The sequence below is a fragment of the Anabas testudineus genome, chromosome 2, assembly GCF_900324465.2.
Source record: "Anabas testudineus chromosome 2, fAnaTes1.2, whole genome shotgun sequence".
NCBI classification, from domain to species: Eukaryota; Metazoa; Chordata; class Actinopteri; order Anabantiformes; family Anabantidae; genus Anabas; species Anabas testudineus.
This window is the reverse complement of record NC_046611.1, coordinates 11148972-11168110: the sequence shown is the minus strand read 5'-3', so window position 1 is coordinate 11168110 and position 19139 is coordinate 11148972. Positions and strand designations below refer to the sequence as shown.

At 40.5% G+C, this 19139-nt stretch overlaps 3 protein-coding genes across 4 annotated transcripts; 1 reads left to right on the top strand and 2 right to left on the bottom strand.

Annotated features, from left to right (window-relative positions):
* Positions 1-977: 977 nt before the first annotated feature.
* timmdc1 (translocase of inner mitochondrial membrane domain containing 1) lies at positions 978-6231 on the bottom strand. Its single transcript, XM_026364388.1, has 8 exons — positions 6127-6231; positions 4758-5101; positions 4320-4485; positions 3968-4056; positions 3440-3507; positions 3051-3129; positions 1761-1871; positions 978-1672 (listed from the first exon to the last, which is right to left on the bottom strand). Exons 2-8 carry the CDS (start codon positions 5078-5080, stop codon positions 1519-1521), a joined length of 990 nt encoding a protein of 329 aa, XP_026220173.1. The 5' UTR covers positions 5081-5101; positions 6127-6231; the 3' UTR covers positions 978-1518.
* Positions 6232-6445: 214 nt separating this feature from the next.
* poglut1 (protein O-glucosyltransferase 1) lies at positions 6446-12880 on the bottom strand. 2 transcript variants are annotated; one of them, XR_003299044.1, is made up of 12 exons: positions 12791-12880; positions 12054-12144; positions 11708-11851; positions 11465-11600; positions 11256-11377; positions 11109-11168; positions 10290-10389; positions 10056-10114; positions 9551-9718; positions 9013-9069; positions 8679-8893; positions 6446-7718 (listed from the first exon to the last, which is right to left on the bottom strand). XR_003299044.1 is itself a non-coding variant. In XM_026364425.1 (11 exons), exons 1-11 carry the CDS (start codon positions 12861-12863, stop codon positions 8737-8739), a joined length of 1167 nt encoding a protein of 388 aa, XP_026220210.1. In that variant the 5' UTR covers positions 12864-12880; the 3' UTR covers positions 6446-8736. The 2 variants fall into 2 exon arrangements, 1 of the variants encoding a protein (XP_026220210.1); XM_026364425.1 differs by having other exon boundaries at positions 6446-8893.
* Positions 12881-13561: 681 nt separating this feature from the next.
* On the top strand, positions 13562-19096 carry LOC113164208 (calsequestrin-2-like). Its single transcript, XM_026363386.1, has 11 exons — positions 13562-13804; positions 15487-15571; positions 15740-15840; positions 16275-16383; positions 17031-17104; positions 17338-17468; positions 17570-17615; positions 17775-17829; positions 17938-18038; positions 18191-18265; positions 18346-19096. The coding sequence occupies exons 1-11, from the start codon at positions 13562-13564 to the stop codon at positions 18559-18561; spliced, it is 1236 nt and encodes a 411-aa protein (XP_026219171.1). The 3' UTR covers positions 18562-19096.
* Positions 19097-19139: the final 43 nt, after the last annotated feature.

Below are 19139 nucleotides of genomic sequence, written 5' to 3'. Positions count from 1 at the left end.
CACTGTGCACTGCTCCTCATTCAGATTCAGACTATGCTGTGAAATTCAGTAATGCGAGGGTTATCAGCTCCCACAAAAAGACCCATAAAAGAAACCGGGGAGTTTCTCGTGGCCTGTCATTAGTTCAGCCTGCTCTGAGCTCAAGTGTCCACTCAGACAGAGCTTCACTCACTGCATGTGTAGTTAGACGACGTCATGTACAGCTGAGACTTACAGTTACTGATGTGAAGGTCATGTTTAAGAGGCACAGATGAATGTATCAACAATATTTATATAGGGTACATTTGCAGGTCCCTATCACCACCAGTAGATGGGGCTAAGAGTCAATATAAAGTAGTCACTTACCATTTTATTCTATGAGGAGGATGACAGAATTCAGGGTACAAGTTTTCAGTGAGTCAACACCAAACATCTTTGAGCCTACAAAGTGCTGCAGTTTAGTCATGATGGGATGGGTCCAAGGTCTAAAAGTCAAGTCTGGGAGAAGGTGCAACTAACTCTGCCAATCATTAAACTATAAAGAAACTCCACAGGGACACAGGTACATTCAACTGATAACAGTTAAACTGTAGTAACCTATACCCTGTGACTATGTACGTGCTTGAAAACGTGAATATTTATGTGTACAGTTTACCTGATGGTATCATCACTGAACAAGCCGTTTTCTGGAGTGCACGGATTCCTCAGTCTGTTTCTATTGGCTGTCCATCTGCTCGTCAGCAGTCACTGCTGCATCGAGGGCCCCAGCTGTTGCTGTGTCACATCTTGTTTACACCAGGGGCCATGGCTATGTTTGACCTATTTGCTGAAAAGCCCAAGAGGCAAAGTCAGAAACACATTACACGTAATAGAGACATGAGCGAAAGAAAGGGGCAGTTTAAGTCCAGACATTTGTTGGGTTGGTGTCAAAAATGTGTAATAACCATAACAATAAGTGAGTACACGTATAAAAAAAAATACAGATTTAATGGAAAGAGGATGTTTTTATTGTTTATTCACATGGAGCCAATACTGGAAAACACAAGCACAGTGAAACATGAGCCAGGAACTGGAACTGAGGTCCAAATCTTTGTAAAGTGTTTTAAAACTAAGTCGTTTCATATAACTTACAGTACAATCAAGTAGAAATTGGCCAATATTGAATATTCTGAAATGATTCCTGATAAAAACAATGAATGAATGAATGAATGATTCTTTATCACAGGCTGTAGATTGTGAACATTAACATCTGTACAACAACGTGTAGCTCAGTGAGGGTTCCTGCATTAACCTGTTGTCCAGCAATAGTCTGCCTCTCTCAGCCCAGTATCTGCCCAGTTCAACCAGTATCTACTGGTCAGCTCACTGCTCACACTTTGTCAGTGTTTTGTGAGGTACAACAGTGACTTTACATCTTCATGTGAATCTGCTTCCAGTCAGTTGGAGAGAAGGTGTGTGGTACAGTCCAGGAAAGGAAGTAACCCGTGACAGGTGTGTAAAATCCCACCTTCACTGTCCAGTAATCAGGCAGTAATGCAGCTACTGAGTCCTGCTCGAGTCCTGAGCCACGTGTTCATTCTGTGGTAAACTGAGCAGTTCCTGGATCCTCTGTATGTCCTTGTTGATTTCTTTAGCCTGAGAGGTGACGTTCAGCTCACCAATCAACTCATCTGTCAGCTGCATGCGGGCCGTCCTTATGATTTCAAAGGAGGAAAATAATGGGTTGAAGAGAGAAGATCTGGAAAACACCTGAATGAAGGATTGTCAGTTTTTAAACTCACCATTCTTCGAGTCTGAGCTCATAAAGTTCCCTGCGCTCTCTCCTCCTCTTCTCTCGGACGGTTTCTCCTGCTAGTGACTGCATACTGATGATCAAAGCACCAGTAGGAATCCTGAGAAGAGCAGGTTTATATTATAAACTGTTCTACAGATTATAACATCATTACTACATATGAAAACAAAAGCTCCTGTATATACTTTACATTATAAGGCTACATAAAGTGCTTATGTAAAACCTACCATACCTCCTGGCTTTTACATTCATGCTGTCAAAACAACATCTTTAATTGAATAAACCTTTCAAACTGTCATTTACACCACAGTAACAATTTAGTGTCACATTTCCTCTCAGCTGTCTCTAACAAAGTCACACCCCTCCTTTCCAGCCTCTCCAGCTCCACCCCACCTTCCAGTCACACCTCTGCCATGTGCCCGGACAAGGGAATGATTCTGGGGTGAGATCTGGAGCGTGATGTGCTTTGCGATTAGCCGCCTGCTTTCATTTCACCCCTTTCTGCCCTCACTGCACCTGGCATAGCCAGGGCTGGGGCTGTTTGCACACATCAAACGCTCCAGGTGGCTGGTCACTGAGGCAGGCAGTAAGAGGGAGAGCTGGAGGAGGAGGCAGCAGTACTAGTATGGAGCCAACAGAACACACTAGAGCTGAGCCAACATGGAGCTGATGATCACAGAGAATATCCAAACCAGCCCCTCTAGTCTGTTACACCATCAAACACCTCACACTCAATCTCCATTATGCAATCACATTCAAATCTGCTGCTGGCTCCTGTGCACTCAGCTAAAAATGGCCAGAGGGACAACTGAAAATGGGACAGTCAGAGACAGAAGACAGGGTTGAAGACAGTGAAATACAAGCCCAGGTCAGACGGCGGTAGACGGAGATGAGGTGCTGGAATAACAGAGATGATATAAATGGAGAGGGGCAGCTGCTGTCTTGGCCTGCCTTCTTGCTCTAGTACCCAAAACATGTCCCTCTGCGGTGCACATGAGTCCCTCTGGCACTGTGAACAGAGATGGAGGTGGGAAGTAGGGGTGGGTAGGGGTTCAGCTGGGCAACAGAGGGTTGCTGGGAGGGGCGCAGCTGGCTGCCAGAGTGCTCCCTGCTTACAAGCACACGGGCACAAACACACTGACAAACATGAGCGAATACATATCTCTTAAAAAGCTCAGTCCAGTAATGAGGACGGAAATTATTCTATTTGTTACTGTAAATGTTGATGAGCTGGACTGTTACAGGGAAAACTGCTTGAGGAAACAGAAGCCCACCTTACCCTAACACTGCTCCAATGATGGCTCCTGCCACCAGTCCTCCCAGGCCCAGGTTCAGTCTGAAAAGGCCTCCAGTGACAGCTACACACACACACACCAGTTTATTGGCATAAAGAATTTGTTAAAACAATCAGCATCAGGATGAATGGGTGTTGGATTATTATGTTCAGAAATATTTCAGAAGTTGAGGTAAGTCTGAAGTTGAATTCAAGGCAACAGCAGAGAGGAAAAACTCCCTTTAACAGAAAAACCTACAGCAGGACCAGGCTCAGGGTGTATGTGTTTCCCAGATGGAAACATTTAGACATGTGAGACAGCATACATGATCAATAAAGGTTCAATTTAAAAAAATAAGTTTGGCCAGGCTCTGCTGATGCCTCATGTGACTCACCTCCAGCTGCAGCATAATGGCTGAGGGCATACTTGTCTCTGTACACAGACAGGCCTGTGCTCACAGAACTGTAGAGGGGCAGAGAAAAGACACACTGATCAGAGACAGATCACTGGTGATAACAAACATCACATACACAGCCATACATATTCCAATGTGGATTATGTATGGCTTTCAGTGAGTGTCTGTTTTTGTTGGCACTAGCGGGACCCTTGTTGTTGGCATCGGAGAGAGGATTCTGATTGGTTGTTCAGCTTAGCAAATCACTGCATGAGAAAATGCAGCAGTGCCATTTACTTCTTCTTAACAGACATATTCTTGATTAGAAGTAGCTATAAACCATCTGTGGTGAGCATCTGCTACAGAGTTACATCCTACTGCTACTTTTTGGGCCAGATGAAGACAATGTAAGGCAATGCAGCAGTCGGTCTAAGTTGCCACTAGCCCTTTAATGTCGACTTGGTGTTTTGCAGTCTTTAAAAATATTCCCCTAACAACAATCAAGCATCCTGTATATTTTTAACTTACTTGAACAAGGTGACAAATGTAGCCACCCTCCAGCTCCACCTCCATCCATATCTCACAAAACCCCGGATAGCTGCATTATGGGCCGAGCGCTGATTTACACAGAAAAGACACTTAATACTGTGAGGATGCTGCAGCATATGCTCATGTCACTGTAACTTTCGACTGTAACACTATGATTTTTCACTGTGCTTGTGTAGTTCTATTGTACAAGGACAAAATCATCTGTACTGGAGTTAGTGTCACAATTTAGATAATAATTTTCTACAGTTATAGTCATAGTACTATTTCACTTTTAGATTAAAGTTATATTTACATATTAAAAGTAAATTTTCCTTCACTAGAGTTCACTTACCACTGCATCCACACGACTCGAATAGATTTCTGCATGGCTGATTTGGATATACCTCTGCCTTGCCTGGCGTGCACCTGGAAGACCTCCATAGATCAAACCTGCTAGTGCAGCCACTACACCGCTCTTTATCACATTGGTCAGCTCCTCTGGGTACCTCTGTGTCACACTACAGGAGCACAAGTGTGATAGAGCAGATTTCATTTGAGATACAAGTCTCTGATTCCTGATTTTGAATAGTTGTGAATTCATTATCTGTTCATTAGCTAACCAAATTACCAACTCATTGTTTCAGTGCTTTTTATATAAAGGTCATAGGTCAAAGACAAACTATAAAGAAAAAAGTGTGTGTCTGATGCCAAGAATAGATCATATTAATGTTAAAAACCAATGTAAACAAAAAGGAAACTCGATAACAACAACAAACAAAAAAACACTAACTCTGTATCAAAGAGTTCCTTGATGCGGTCCCATCCTGTGTCTGGGAATTCTGGCTTGCCCAGATTGCTTGGCACGGTGCTGAGAGAGAGGATGGATGCAGGAGCAGGAGTGGGGGATGAGGGGGAGGAGGAAGAGGGCGTCTGTACATGCTGGGCAGCAGCCACATCAGCTGCGTGGACCCTGGGGAGCAGGAAGCAGAAGGAAGGAGGCCTGGCACACTGAATGAGGCCCTGCAGCAGGCCGGTGCTCAGGGTGCCCCGGGGGGCAGAATCTGCATGCCATCTCCGCAGGGCAAAGCTTGTTCTGGACTGCTCTGGATGCATCACGCTTCAGCTGGCATTAGACTGCAGCAGAGAGGCAGAAACACATGGCCATGGGTTGGGATGTTGCACTCACTGCCTCAATTTAAGCTCCATCCTCAAAACAAACAGCCTTAAGGCTAATGAAATCCTAGCAGGGCTACACAAGTCTGTCCCACTGAGCAGCTGTTGGATGGTGCAGTCGTATCACAACAAACTAGGCGCACAAGCGGACTTTCAGGGACAAGATTTCTTTGACTTAAAAATAAATGAATGAGCTTTCACTGCAGAGGTGGGACCCCGTGCAGAGCTGTGCTGGCTGGTCCAGAGTCAAAACTAAAATACAAACGGCGACTGTATGTTCGCCCCTATGACTCAAACTGGGAGCTCTATAGTATAAAATGACTCCAGTATTTTTGTGGGTGACGCAATGTTAAACATTTCTCTTCATCTATATCGTCATGCTGTAGGCTCATTCATTTATTCGTGAATTGATTACGTCTAATCCTGATAATCAGTTGTTTCGATCTGTCCAGACATCCACAAATATAATTCACGTCATCTTACAACATGTAGAGTTTTACGTGCTAGTTAACAAACTGGCGACATTGTTGAATGCTGTGTTAACATGAAATAGACGTGTGTCCTCAGTAGCAGCATTTTGCACAGCACATAAATAAGTGACAGTGTATTTAAAGTGTTATAAAGAGAAGTCCTGCACAGCTGCAGTTCACTGGTGACTTGTCTTAATCAACATAACACTGCACAGCTGCTTCAGGTCCTACTGAGACTTTCAAACGAGGCTAACTAGGCTAATCTCTCACCGTTTCACAGAAATACTCATTCTACAATATAATTATCTGCAGAAATGTAAATCCAGGAGTCTGTTTACATTCTACCATAGTCGAAAAACTACGTAAATATTCCTGCTTGTTCGCTTTAGCTGTTAGCATGCTATTTAATGTCGTATGTAAAGAGCCGCTTACCAACAGGAGGCGCAGAGTTCCTCTGTAAAGTTATTTATAAAGTGCCTGAGCTGTTAAAGTACAAGAGTTCAAATCGATACCTACATTTAGTTTGTGGTTGATGTCCTTCTCTGTCCCACCAGTGACTTTGCGATAGCTTACCGGCTTTCCGACCTTTGACCTCAGTCACATCGCATTCATACGTCAAATATGTAAGAGCGCCGCCCTTCGGTGGAGGACCGAACTGTGCGTGCATCACTTCATATAGATAGAAGGAATAATACTATAATAAATAATAATAATGCTCCTACTGCAGCATTTGGCTACTTCTTTACATGCAGCCTGGTAACTGGTATTTATTGCAGGTAGGAGAGAAATTAAAAAAGATGTAGAAGAAGAAAAACTCAGCTCTGGGGGCTTTGTAAAAACCTAATCATTTATTGTCATAAAAACTAAAATGCTGCACAAGCTGTAACAGCAATCTGAATGTCACATGATCACAGATCTTTTGGTAACAAGAGCATCCTAATAAATTGCCATTATTCTGATTCAACATAACATTGTAAGCCCAAATTGCATATATATGAATACTACAACATATTCAACATTATCCGCATTTAATTCTGCAAAATCTGTCAATACTTCTTATTTTCAAAATGCAAAATCAATTTACATTCGTTTTTGGGAACTGCACACATCTTAAACAAATGGCATGACATTATTGCTGACTGTTGGCACTTTGTGAGGAATCATTTATTGTTCTTCATTCTTTTACCGTTACTATGTTGGAACCCATAAAACACAGTCACAGACTGTGTTGTTTACAAGTAAATTATACAGAGGTATGTAGTAAAACTTGGTAACGGAGTGCTGAAGTTTATGCAACCGTCCAGTAGAGAGCAGTATAACAAAACTTATGACTTATGAGCTTTGTGTTCAACTCATGAACAGTAGAGTACTTAAAATAACAACATCTTCTTTTACATATTTGAACAGGTTGAGTATCCTGGGGAGAAGATTGTCCATATTATTATATGTTCAACAAGGGACCTTTTAGCTTCTAGGAACTCCTTACAAGTACAATACAAGACTACATTAAATATATAACAGCATGGTATTTAAACTAGTATTATTATTGGTACAGTCTATTTGAGCAGCTACTGAGAGTCAACATTTATTCAAGTATTTAAAACTAAGAGTTTTACGTGATCCAGAGGTGAGTGTTATGTTGTCTCTAGGTTTTATGGTGTGTGAAAACAGGGCAAAAGTTCAGGAGACGGCTTTTCTAATGAGCAAGGCACAGATTATCTTCCACTTAGTCCTTGTAGACACTACGGATGACTAGGATGAAGTCTGAATACAATCAGAACATTAAAGCTTTCCTGACGCCAACTCTAGATAATATTAATGTTACAAGACAATGTAAATTATGTAGGTCTTTACATTGCATGTTTAATAGTATATTCCACTAATTTAGTTACAAACAACAAATAAAAATGTTCTAAATTGAAGCAGCAGGGAAACATCCTGACTTTTAGCCCCCGAGGCCCTGTTCTTTATACGTGGATTATCAGGTAAGGGGCAGAATAATATTCCAGACAATTTGAAGTCACCCCAGATCTGTTCGTTCTTCCAAAGTCATGTTGAAACCGTATCCAACTAGGGATGCTTTGTTCTCTCTGTGTGACCCACTGAAACTGAGCAAATGATAACAAGACATGATTTTATAAAAGAATAACTCAATATTATTAAACTACAACAAACCAAACCTTTGTCAGCTGCAAAATACAGTTTATATAAATATATAAGCTATGTATGTGTATGTGAAATATAGTGTATATAATATACTTGTGGGAAAATGTCACTTAAAAGTAATTTATCCACCTGTGGCTCAGAGAATGAAGCCTAATGAAGAACTGGCCAAAACAGACAACCTTATTCAGGACTAGAACATCCAGCACTCCATCTTGGATATTTTTAAAGACATACAAAGAACAGGGCCCAGGATGGATCCAGCTCCTACAACAATTAATCCTACATTTCCCACATTCCAACTTCATAGTATTATTCACTGGCAGATCTTTCAAATCGCACACTCCCAGTTAATACACATGCTTTGTGAAACTTTTTGTCTTTCACCCAGCTCCAGAAATAAACTGTCAATACAAGCTGAGAAATACTCATCATGGGACGTAAACCAACCCGTGTAAAATCTGTGGGGTGGCCCTTTAATGAGAAACACACTCACCTTTGCTGGTGAGTGTAGAGGCAAATGAGAAAATGAGGTCAAGTTCAATGGCGAGCTCAGTTCTTTTTCAAAGCAAATCCACACATTGAACCAGAAAGTGATCAATAAAGTTTTGGCATTCAAGCCCCCTAGTGGCAACATCTAAAGTCAACATGGTAAACTACACCTACAACAATATAAAACTAAGTTTTGAGTGCTGTAACTGTTACTCCAGTAAGTAAGACCTGGTCCAACCAGGCTCCACATTAGACCAAAGCCCTGGACCCTAAGAAGCTATACTGAAAACTATCTGGTTTAAACTTTGGACTCCATTACCTAAAAATCTGAGGTGTGTTTATGACAAAACTGGAATGCTTACAACACATAACATTGCTTGTGAAGAAATCATGTGTTGTTGTGCAGTGATTACATTCATCATCTAGAGTTTCCCTCCACTACAGCTGCCCTGGTCCCGCAGTGTGGCTGTGTTATAGCTCCGTCTTGCTGGGTCTGTGGACAATCTGGTTGTAGTTGTTCCTTCTTTTGGGTTTGTAGGTGAGAAGTTTGCTGAACTCAGTCAGAAGTCTCTCCCAGTAGCAGGAAACATCTTGTATTCGCAGGTGATTGAGAATGAATTCCTTCCCTCTGCAGGGAGGGAGAGAAAAAAGATGTTATGTGAATACACAGCAGGGGCAAGAACAGAGCAAAACATAGTTATCCAGTGAGCTTCCATCAAAATTCAGTCATAAAACACGATCCACTACCTTGTGGCGATCTCCTGTGCGATGGCGTCGTTCTCTTTGACAAACTGTAGAAGTTCCCTGAGGATACAGAACACGTCAAAGGAACGTTAACGGTTACTGTACATACAAAGGAAATTCAGAATCGCTTTAAGCCATTCAAGTACTGACCTGCACTGTGAATTTAATTTATAGACACCTATGTGTGAATTCTAACATGCAACATCTCAGGTTTCACCCACCTGTGCCTTCACAGGTGGGTGATGCTGAGAGCGTACTCACATGATCTGTTATAAAAATTCTTTTTTTAAAAGTCTTTTATTGAATCAAAAAAAAAAAATAAAATTAAAAATTTAAAGCAGGTTTTACAGTGTGAATGTGGGTAAATTTTAACTTTCAAATTGTTTTGTTATTTTATTTACAATTTAAAGCTCCTAATTTAAAGCTCCCCTCTGAACACCCATTCAGGAAGTAATTCTTATGAAAAACAGAAAAATCAAGGAAGCCTTTAACATTTACATCAAGAGTGCAACAACCAAGTGTCTGATACTAGTGGAGGTACCTGACGTCAGAGAGATCCTGCTTGACTGGGATGTAGTGGACCCAGGGCTTAAGCTGAGGGTAAAAAAACTCCTGCCATTCATCTCCCACATGAAACACCAGGGAACCACACAGGAAGAGATGTTTGAAGCGAAAGCTTGCTGCCACGCCACGGAAGTTGAACAAATACCTGGAGGAGATGGAGAGGAAGAAGTTCTGTGAGATGGTATTTCTCAAAATTCACGTATTTATCTTATATTTGATATGTCTCATATTAAATTCAATTAATGTGGTACACACCAAAGTACTGATGTGTGACAATAACGTCCCACAAATCAGACTTGCACTAATCATATATGTCACAAAATAACTTGATTAGCAAAAATGACAATTGGGGTTAAATTTCCCTATGAAGCAACCTGCTAAGCTGCTCCTGCCTGACAAGATGTCACCTTAAACCTCAATGTACTACAGGCATTCTTAATTTGTCTGCTTTGATCATTTATGTAGTGAGGAGTCCAGCTTACTTGTATTTGCAGTGATCAACCAGCGGGATTTCTTTGGCTGGTGGTCTTCCAAGTGTATCCTGAGGGGAAAAAGACAAATCTCTGTGGACCATGTGGATTTGTGTAAGTTTCTTTTTGTGTATTCAAAGAAAGTGCGGAGTAGACATTTGGGCTTTAAGCTAATATTTAGTTTGTCAGACATCTGCAAAAAGTAAGAGCAATATTTGACCGTGGTGTGGTTCTACAATCACCAACCTTCTCAGACTTCCAAGCCTGGTTCTTTGTGTACTCTGCATCCACCAACTCTGGAGCTTCTCTGGATAGGAGGATAAGTGGGTCGCGCTCTGAACTGGTTCTGTCGATAAAAACCAGAAGAGGATGAGGAAAGGTCATTAGGAAGCAATGCGACTGTAGAGAAGAAAATAAATGAAGTCTGTAGGAGGAAAGCTGGGAGATGAAAGTGATAGAGCAGACTAAACAAACTGATTAGGAGGGCTGGCTCTGTTCTGGGGGTGGAGCTGGACTCTCTACATGTTGTGGCTGAAAGGAGGATGCTGTCCAAACTCCTCTCAATCTTGGACAACCCCTCCCACCCACTGCACAGTGTGTTGGTTGGACAGAGGAGCACGTTCAGCCAAAGATTTATTAACATTAAATGTTCCACAGAGCGCCACAGGAGATCCTTTCTATCTGTGGCAATCAATCTGTACAATTCCTCCCCCCTCTGTAAGGGGTGGGGGAAGTGATACTGTCATAAACTTGCTGTGAATATATTGACCCAATTTCATTTATCCATTTGCGTATTCTGTATATATATTGAGTTTTTCAGTATTGATGTTATTGTGTATTTCTGTTTGTGTATTTATGTTGGTGTTGGATCTTTCCTGGTTGTGGTTCCTTTTCTTTCTGTCTGTTTTGAGAACAATGGTAATGAGGCAAAACAATTTCCCTCTGGGATTAATAAAGTTTTTTTTATCTTGAATCTTGAAGTCTTTGTCTCAACATCTCATCTTGAATAGAACAATGTCACATAATTACATAACATAATAATTTCACAGGAGAGATCAGGCTGACCTGGAGCCTCGGAAGAATCCTCTGGACTCTTTCATCTTCCATGGCCAATTTGTTGCAGACCTAGCAGAGCATATTATAAGAATAAGAACACTGATGTGGTCATATATAGTTTCTGTATGTTTCTCTCTAAAAAGAGTCAAAACTTACTTTTTAAGGTCTTCCCTCATTAGATCCCATCTTCCCAGTCCAGTGGGGTAGATGGGCCACACAGCTGGTCCACCCTCCCAAAATGTCCAAGCAGGGTACATGATGTCCTGGTACTCTGATGTCTACTCATATTAGATGCATAGTTAGTTAACTTTATAAACATTTGTGAGTACTTTTAGTGTGTAGAAAAATGTCGTCTATAATCTGACCTTACTGAAAGAGAAGACAGGCAGGACTGGCTGCACCCAGTTGGGGACTTGAGGGTAATCCCGGACATTTACCACCATCTCCAGGTCAGGTAACCTGTCAATCACCTCCAGAATGAAATGCTCCACTCCGCTGCATCTGAAAACAGGACATTAATTCAGGCAGTGCAGCTGCACAGCTAGCCAAACAGACACTGAGAATAAACTCTCTCTCTCTCTTCCATCAGACCAAACGTCTCTCCTTACCTAGCAGGGAACATACAGTTGTGTTCTCTATACAGCTTGTTTCCAATGATCTGGTAGTGGGTGCCCACCCCTCTTTGAACTGTAGCAGCCATGCCATCTTCATTGATTCCTGCTTTAAAAGGCCCCAAGTCCTGTTGTAAGACACTAAGACAGAAATAAAAAGAAGTGCATAATACTTATTTAATGTGTAAAATGTAAACTTGCACGTGATGAAACAATTATGTTAGGAAATGAATCTCATTACATTAAACATGGCAAGTCTCAAAGGTTTGCAACGCAGCTGAGCAGGGTTGAAAAGCAGGGCTGAAATATGTAGAAAAAAAAAAGACAATGCTATCACACCTACCTCAGGTGGCAGCTACAGTTGACAGGGTTACATGGCTCGTATGCTGCAACACTATCAGAAATCCTTTCCCTAATTTTGTTCCACTGTTTGCCTGCAACCACACAGAAAGAAAAAGTCAAATTGAGGGTTTTATCGCGATGAACCAACTCATCTCATCTAAGTAGGGGTCTATACTGATTCATATCCCTAGTTAGAGGTCCTCTGCAACAGGTGACCTACCTTTTTACTAACTTCAAAAAGGTTCAATCTATTTCACACAGCATAAGAAAACATTGAGTCATTGCAGCGTAGAATATAGACTATGGTGAATAACGGAGCTAATGGAAATTATTTCTCGTTTGAATAAATAAATGTTGAAGTCGGGGCAGTAACCTTATTGGTTGGTGCTAATTAACTATTAGCGCTTAGCAGACCTGTTTGGCTGAACTACACCCAGCTTCAATACATTTAACATCTAAACTAGCAAATCTAAACAGCGGTGACGTTATACATAACATCTTATTCTTGTTACTCTTAGGGAAATTGAACTTTTCACCACAATTTACAAAAACCTACAAGTTAGCTAACAGCTTAGTTGGTTTAGCTCTTGGGCTAGTTAGCGTGCTAGTCCGAGAAGTGTTGAATGACTCAAAGATCAAAAGTTATCAGAAGGAGGAACAGCGAAAGAACATGACGCAAAGTCTCACTGTTGCTCTTAAAATCATTTCATTAGTCGTATATATTTAAATATGTATTACCTGAAGCTCCAACTAAACATAAATGACAAACTTGCAACAGAATCAAAACCCTCCACAGACAAAAGCGCTCCATCTTCTCCCGATCCTCTAGCTTTGTCTGAAGATGAAACAAAAGCCGCTGAGCTGTGATCTGCTACTTCTGTCTGAAGGCGGTCATTACGGTAATGCGCAGTAAAGAAATTCAGTTCAAGGTTACCGTAATATTTAGACGACTGGCACAAAGCAGAATTAAAGGAACACTTCACCTCAAATCTTTTCACATTAAATTCACATTCACTTACTATGTCAGTTCATTCTTGATTAGTTTCCCAGCATGACATATCATTTTACAATGCATAGCCATATTTTATATGGATAATGACACTGCCCTGGTGGTAATCCGTAAGCAACTCTGCTCTCATTTCTGAATCTAATTCAAGGGCATGAATGACAACCTCATGAATGTGCTTGATAATATGAGTTTCTCAGTAAGGGAGAGAAAAGGAGGAGGAAAGAAACCCTCATGAGATTTGGCCAGTAACCTAACACTAAGTGAGAAGAGAGAAGAGGTGACAGAAGACTGGTGCAGAGAAAGAGATATGAAACAGAGAGAGAATCACAGAGAAAAAACTGGAATAAAATATTAAACCTCTTTTTTAGGGAGGTAACAGAGATCACGCCCGTGACAGAATTGTAGTTCTTGTATATGATAGCTCTTGGTTTAGGCCTTTGTGCTTTAATTTCTCTTCAAACTTCTTTCTGGCTTGCAAACACCTCCACAACTGATCAACGATGCAGCAGATCTGGCTGTTTTTACTATCTGTCCTCTGCCTTTGCCTGGTTTTCTTTTGCAGTGCAGAAGAAGGTCTTGAATTTCCCAATTTTGATGGGAAAGACAGAGTGCTGGACATCAACGAGCGCAACTACAAGAAGGCTCTGAAGAGATACGACCTCCTGTGCTTGTTCTATCATGAACCTGTGCCGGCCAACAAGGGTCTGCAAAAGCGGTTCCAGATGACAGAGCTGGTGCTGGAGGTAAAAAAGAGAGGAAGGAACATCAAGATATGCAGACTGATGTTCTTTATTACTAAACTGATTGAGTTATTGAGTTAAAAAGTTAGTGTTGTCGATGCAATGGAACTTTTGTCACACTTTATAACGAGTTTACAATTGTAACTTTTAGCTGGAATTTTGTTTATTAAGTCATTTATCTACTATAATGCTTCATAGATTAGATCAGCCGTTAGTAAGAAAAATGTTTTGGTTGACAGGCTGTTAAAACCTTTGGCTGTTTAATCTTTCATTAGAGTAAAGGCAGACATGTAGGTTATCATTAACAAATACTCAGTTTTATAATACACATAATAACACCTCATTTCTAAATGTTACAAGCCATTTCTAAATTGTTTTCAATACTCAAATACACAAAGTCTGTAGCTGTAAATGTGAATATGTTTACATTAATACAAAGATTTTGGTGGCAAACAGTCTGAACAAAATGATTTAGTAATCTAGACCTCTGGCAACCAAATAGTAATGGCTTAAGTTAATGGTTTTATGTTAATTAGCACACATTGTACTAAGCTAAGCTGGTGAACATGCTTGTTATTTGTATATTAGCACTTTAATGCTAGCATTTAGCTCAAAACAGCCTCATAGAGCTCCCAGTATGGCTGCAGAACCGTAGCTTTGTTCCTAACATGAAATACCTTAAACAAATTCTTCACTGACATTACTAATGACGTCTTCAGATACACAACACCAGAATTCTGCCAAGAAGATGTCTTGTAGGAGATGTATCTATTGTGACACACTGGGCCAATGTCTGTGCTAACGTAAAAATATCTCAATAAGCCACAGCTCAAATCCCTGTAGGTTAGCCTTGCAGCCTCGCCACCACGCTCATTTGAATCTAACTTGTCATAACAAGTCACTGAGTAGTCAGTGATCCCTCTGGTTGGAAAACCAGACACTGAACACATCATTCTTCTCCTGTTTCCGTGACTTGTAAACTGCTTTAAGCTTAAGGTGAAGTAAAATGAGCTTCACAGCTGTTACAGCCAGATTCAACCCAGTGTTTTACCTGCACAGTCTCTTAACTGGCAACGCAGTGATTGTAATCCCATTATCACATTTCTCTGTGGTTCCCACGTGTCCTGGGATTGTTTTTAGGTCATTCTGTTAATTATAGCGTGTTCCCAAAACTCTTTGATGACTCTATTCTAGAAATAAGTAGAGGTACTCTGGTATCCCTTCCCCTCTTATCTAAAAGTTATAAGAATTAGATATAGAGATGCATATTTTTCAAACTTTTAATTCCTCCCACCTACCTTTTCATTTATCAGGTTTGCATTCCAGTCATGTTTGAAAAGCAGAAGAACAAAACCACATTTCAATTTCTTCAGTGCTATTTCTAAATCTGTTTTCCTTCCTCGAGAAGTAAACCCTGAAAGGCAAGCAGTCCTGACACACAGCTTTCCTCTAACAAGAAAGCTCCACAGGAGGGCTCTCAGCACACACACACACACACACACACACACACAAACACTCCGGTAATGAAAAGATGTATTGACGAAGACAGCAGCAGCTGTGGGTGCCAGCTCAAATACACAGCATATGAGTGCCAGCTAAATGAATAGAGTAGAGGCAGTAGAGTTAACAAAAAATGCAATAACAACAACAGATTCTGACTGACATTTACCTGTGTTAACAACCAGCTCACAGCTCAGGTCCTGGAGAACAAAGACATTGGTTTTGGGATGGTGGACTCCCAGAAGGATGCCAAAGTAGCCAAAAAACTGGGTATCACAAAATCCTTTTCACATTATTGTGCATGCTGATTTTACTTTTAGCCTGGATCTGTTAGTCTTCTTCCCATCATGTATTTTGACTAGTATGACAATAATTTCTTTCCTACTTTGGTCAAACTCAGCCTCAAAGTTACAGACAATGCATCTGCTGTTTACATAGGTCTGGAGGAAGTGGGCAGTTTGTATGTTTTTAAAGATGATCGTGTGATTGAATTTGACGGGGAGCTCTCATCAGACACTTTGGTGGAGTTCCTGTTGGATGTAAGTAGAGAACTGATTCTGCTACTTTACTATTCTGCTCGAGAAGCTGCATCTTCATTTAAAAAGTTGGACATGGTGTACTAATTTGAAATGCAAGTTCCAGCAAAACCAGCTTTCGAGTCTTTTTATCCTAAATGTATTTCTTATTAAAGTGACAATCTGTCATATTTTCACAAAAATACATTTAACACATAATATTTAAATCGATTAGTTTGATATTTTTCACTTTCTTGCCACTCTAAGTGTGTGTGAAGGTAACACTACTCCGCTTTTACACAGATTAAACCAACTCTAACACATTTGAGCTTTTCATGTAACTCTTCACCGAAATAAAAAAATAAATAACAATTTCATGGCATATTGAACTATTTCTTGCTATTTTGCAGTGATTTGTGGTAGTGAAAATTAACTACCTTTATTATACTGCCCCCTAGGTGCTGGAGGACCCCGTGGAAATGATTAATAATGCCATGGAGCTGCGCGCCTTTGAGAGGATGGAGGAAGACATTCGTCTCATTGGTTATTTCAAAGGAGAAGATTCACGTTAGTCTACCACCCGATATGTTTAAATTTATGTATCTGTACTTGAATAACAGGGAAAGTGTGATGGGTTGAAAATCTATCTCTAATGGAGCTAAATCACCACGTAGCCTAAGTGGCTGCTAAAAGGAAACCTGATTCCAGACTGTGGTACTCTCATTCAGTCCCACAGGAGCCTTTAAATAGCTTCTAGTTCTCTGTCTAATAGGTCAAACTGCAATTATAGTTCCTCTGAAAAAAAAAAGACAGAAAAAGTGAGACAGAGAAGATGCTATCTGGTTTGATATGACAGCGGCATCTTTCATTATAGAACCTATTTCTGTCCAGAGATAGGTTGGTCCTTGACGGTGACCTTGTTGGGAACACAGCCAGGAACATGTTACAGGCGTATAAAACTGTGTTAAGGGAGTGTTTGTTACTAGGGTGAAAACAGTTGAATCATGATGGGAAATTAAATGAAGAGAGTGGAGTTTCACTGCTTGTCTTCCTGATCACATACTGTAGATTCAGCTGTGATGTGACCAGAATGTGAACGAACACCTTTTACAGTTAGACGTTAGGCATTTCTTCCTCTGTCTTTCTGGCTTTTTAACTTAGTTTCTTACATTGTCTCTTGAGTTACAGTCTCTCTTTGTCTCTCTCCTACTTAGACTACAAAGCTTTTCAAGAGGCCTCGGAGCGTTTTCAACCTTATATCAAGTTCTTTGCTACATTTGATAAATCTGTAAGTGTTAATATACAAAATCAGATCTAAATTATACAAACCTAAAATAAGCTAAACTAAGCTGACTGGGTGCTGGGTGTAGCTTCACACAATATTTAATCGTATCAAATTTACTCTAAGATAAAGAAAGCAGACAAGCATGTTTTCCAAAATGTTAAATACTTTTTAACAAACAACTTCACGTTGCTTTTAAATAAAACCTTTATGACACCCTGGGGTGGTCTGTATTTCAGGTAGCCAAACATCTCTCCCTGAAGATGAACGAGGTGAACTTCTATGAGCCGTTCATGGAGGAGCCGGTCATCCTGCCTGGCAGACCTTTGTCAGAAATGGACATTGTTGAGTTTGTCAACCAACACAGAAGGTTGATTCAATTTGTGTCTTTTACGGGTTGACGCTTTTAGGGTTACTTTAATGCTGTAAAGTGGGCTAACAGTATGTGATTTAATGAAATGTCCTCTTTAGGGCAACTTTGAGGAAGCTGCGGGCTGAGAACATGTTTGAGACATGGGTGAGTAGGTCTTACAAGAAGAGGCTCTCTAAACTATTTTGCATAAATGCATTTTCACAAGACTGTTAAAACTAATTCCAGGTTCTACGACAGTCTAATTCAGAGCGGCTGCATTGTAAATCAGATTAGGTTTTTGCAGTAAACTCTTTTGCATTTTAGGAGGATGACATGGATGGAATACATATTGTTGCATTTGCTGAAGAGGAAGATCCAGGTCTATGCTTCTGAGCTGTTTTGCCTTTTGGTTTCTCAATTATGTCTCTTTTTATTTTCTTTAAGCACTTGACCGTGAGCTCAGGTTTATCTGTTCTGCTGTCCACAGATGGCTATGAGTTCCTGGAGATCCTGAAGGATGTGGCCAGAGACAACACTAATAACCCAGAGCTCAGTATTGTCTGGATTGATCCCGATGACTTCCCTCTGGTTCTGTCTCAATGCTGCTCATTACAAGATTATTCATATCTTTACACAACTGTATTTGAACAAAAACTAGATTCACCTCAAATGTAAAACACGTCTCTGATAGTGAAGTGAGTGAAGACAGTAAGTGAAATTGGTTTGTGTTGCCCCTCCAGCTGACCACTTACTGGGAAAAAACCTTCAAGTTGGACCTGTTTAGACCTCAGATTGGAGTGGTCAACGTCACAGATGTAAGTAAGGCTGAAAATATCAGAACACTCCAAAGTGAAAAGTTCACAGACCTTGACCTTTTCGGTATTCTGTGTTGCAGGCAGACAGCGTGTGGTTGGACATGTCCAATGATGAGGACCTGCCCACTGCGGAGGAGCTGGAGGACTGGATAGAGGATGTCCTGTCAGGGAGGGTCAACACAGAAGATGATGACGAGTCTGCTGACAACCAGGAAAACCCTGACGACTACGTCACAGAGGACACAGACGAAAGTCATGACCCGGATGATGATGATGATGATTACAGTGATGACTAAACGTGTTGGGTTAATGTCTTAGCAATTCAGACATGGGGTAACAATACTCAAACTCCCTTTACACTATAGAATCAGATAACTGAATAATTAAAATGTTCTTTTTTCAAAATCAAATAAAAGAGTAATGTAATGTTTCCCAAATGTACAAGACAGCACTGTAGGTAGACAGTGGTTGAAATAGTTAAGCAGATAAAAAAAGTGTGTAAAGGCCGTCAGGGGAACATTTGTGACCCAGTTTGCCATAAAGTTAGCACAGTGCTCAGAGTAGTAATCTGCCTTAATAATAAAGAAATGAGCATAGTAAAGTTCTGTGTTACATAGACTTGTTAGTAAAGCTGCAATAATTAATAAACTGACATACTGACTATCACCCACAGTATTAACGTCATTACAAACAGTTCTTTGTATTTGCACCTTTAGACATTTATTTGGAGTTATGTGTCAGGACAAATGATAATTCTGTCTAAGTTTGTTACAGGGGGATTGTAAAGTCTGGTGATAATTAATTTGTCACTATGAGTGACAGCTTTTGCAAATTGTAACTTAAAATTAAAATATTATATAATTAAATCTTATTT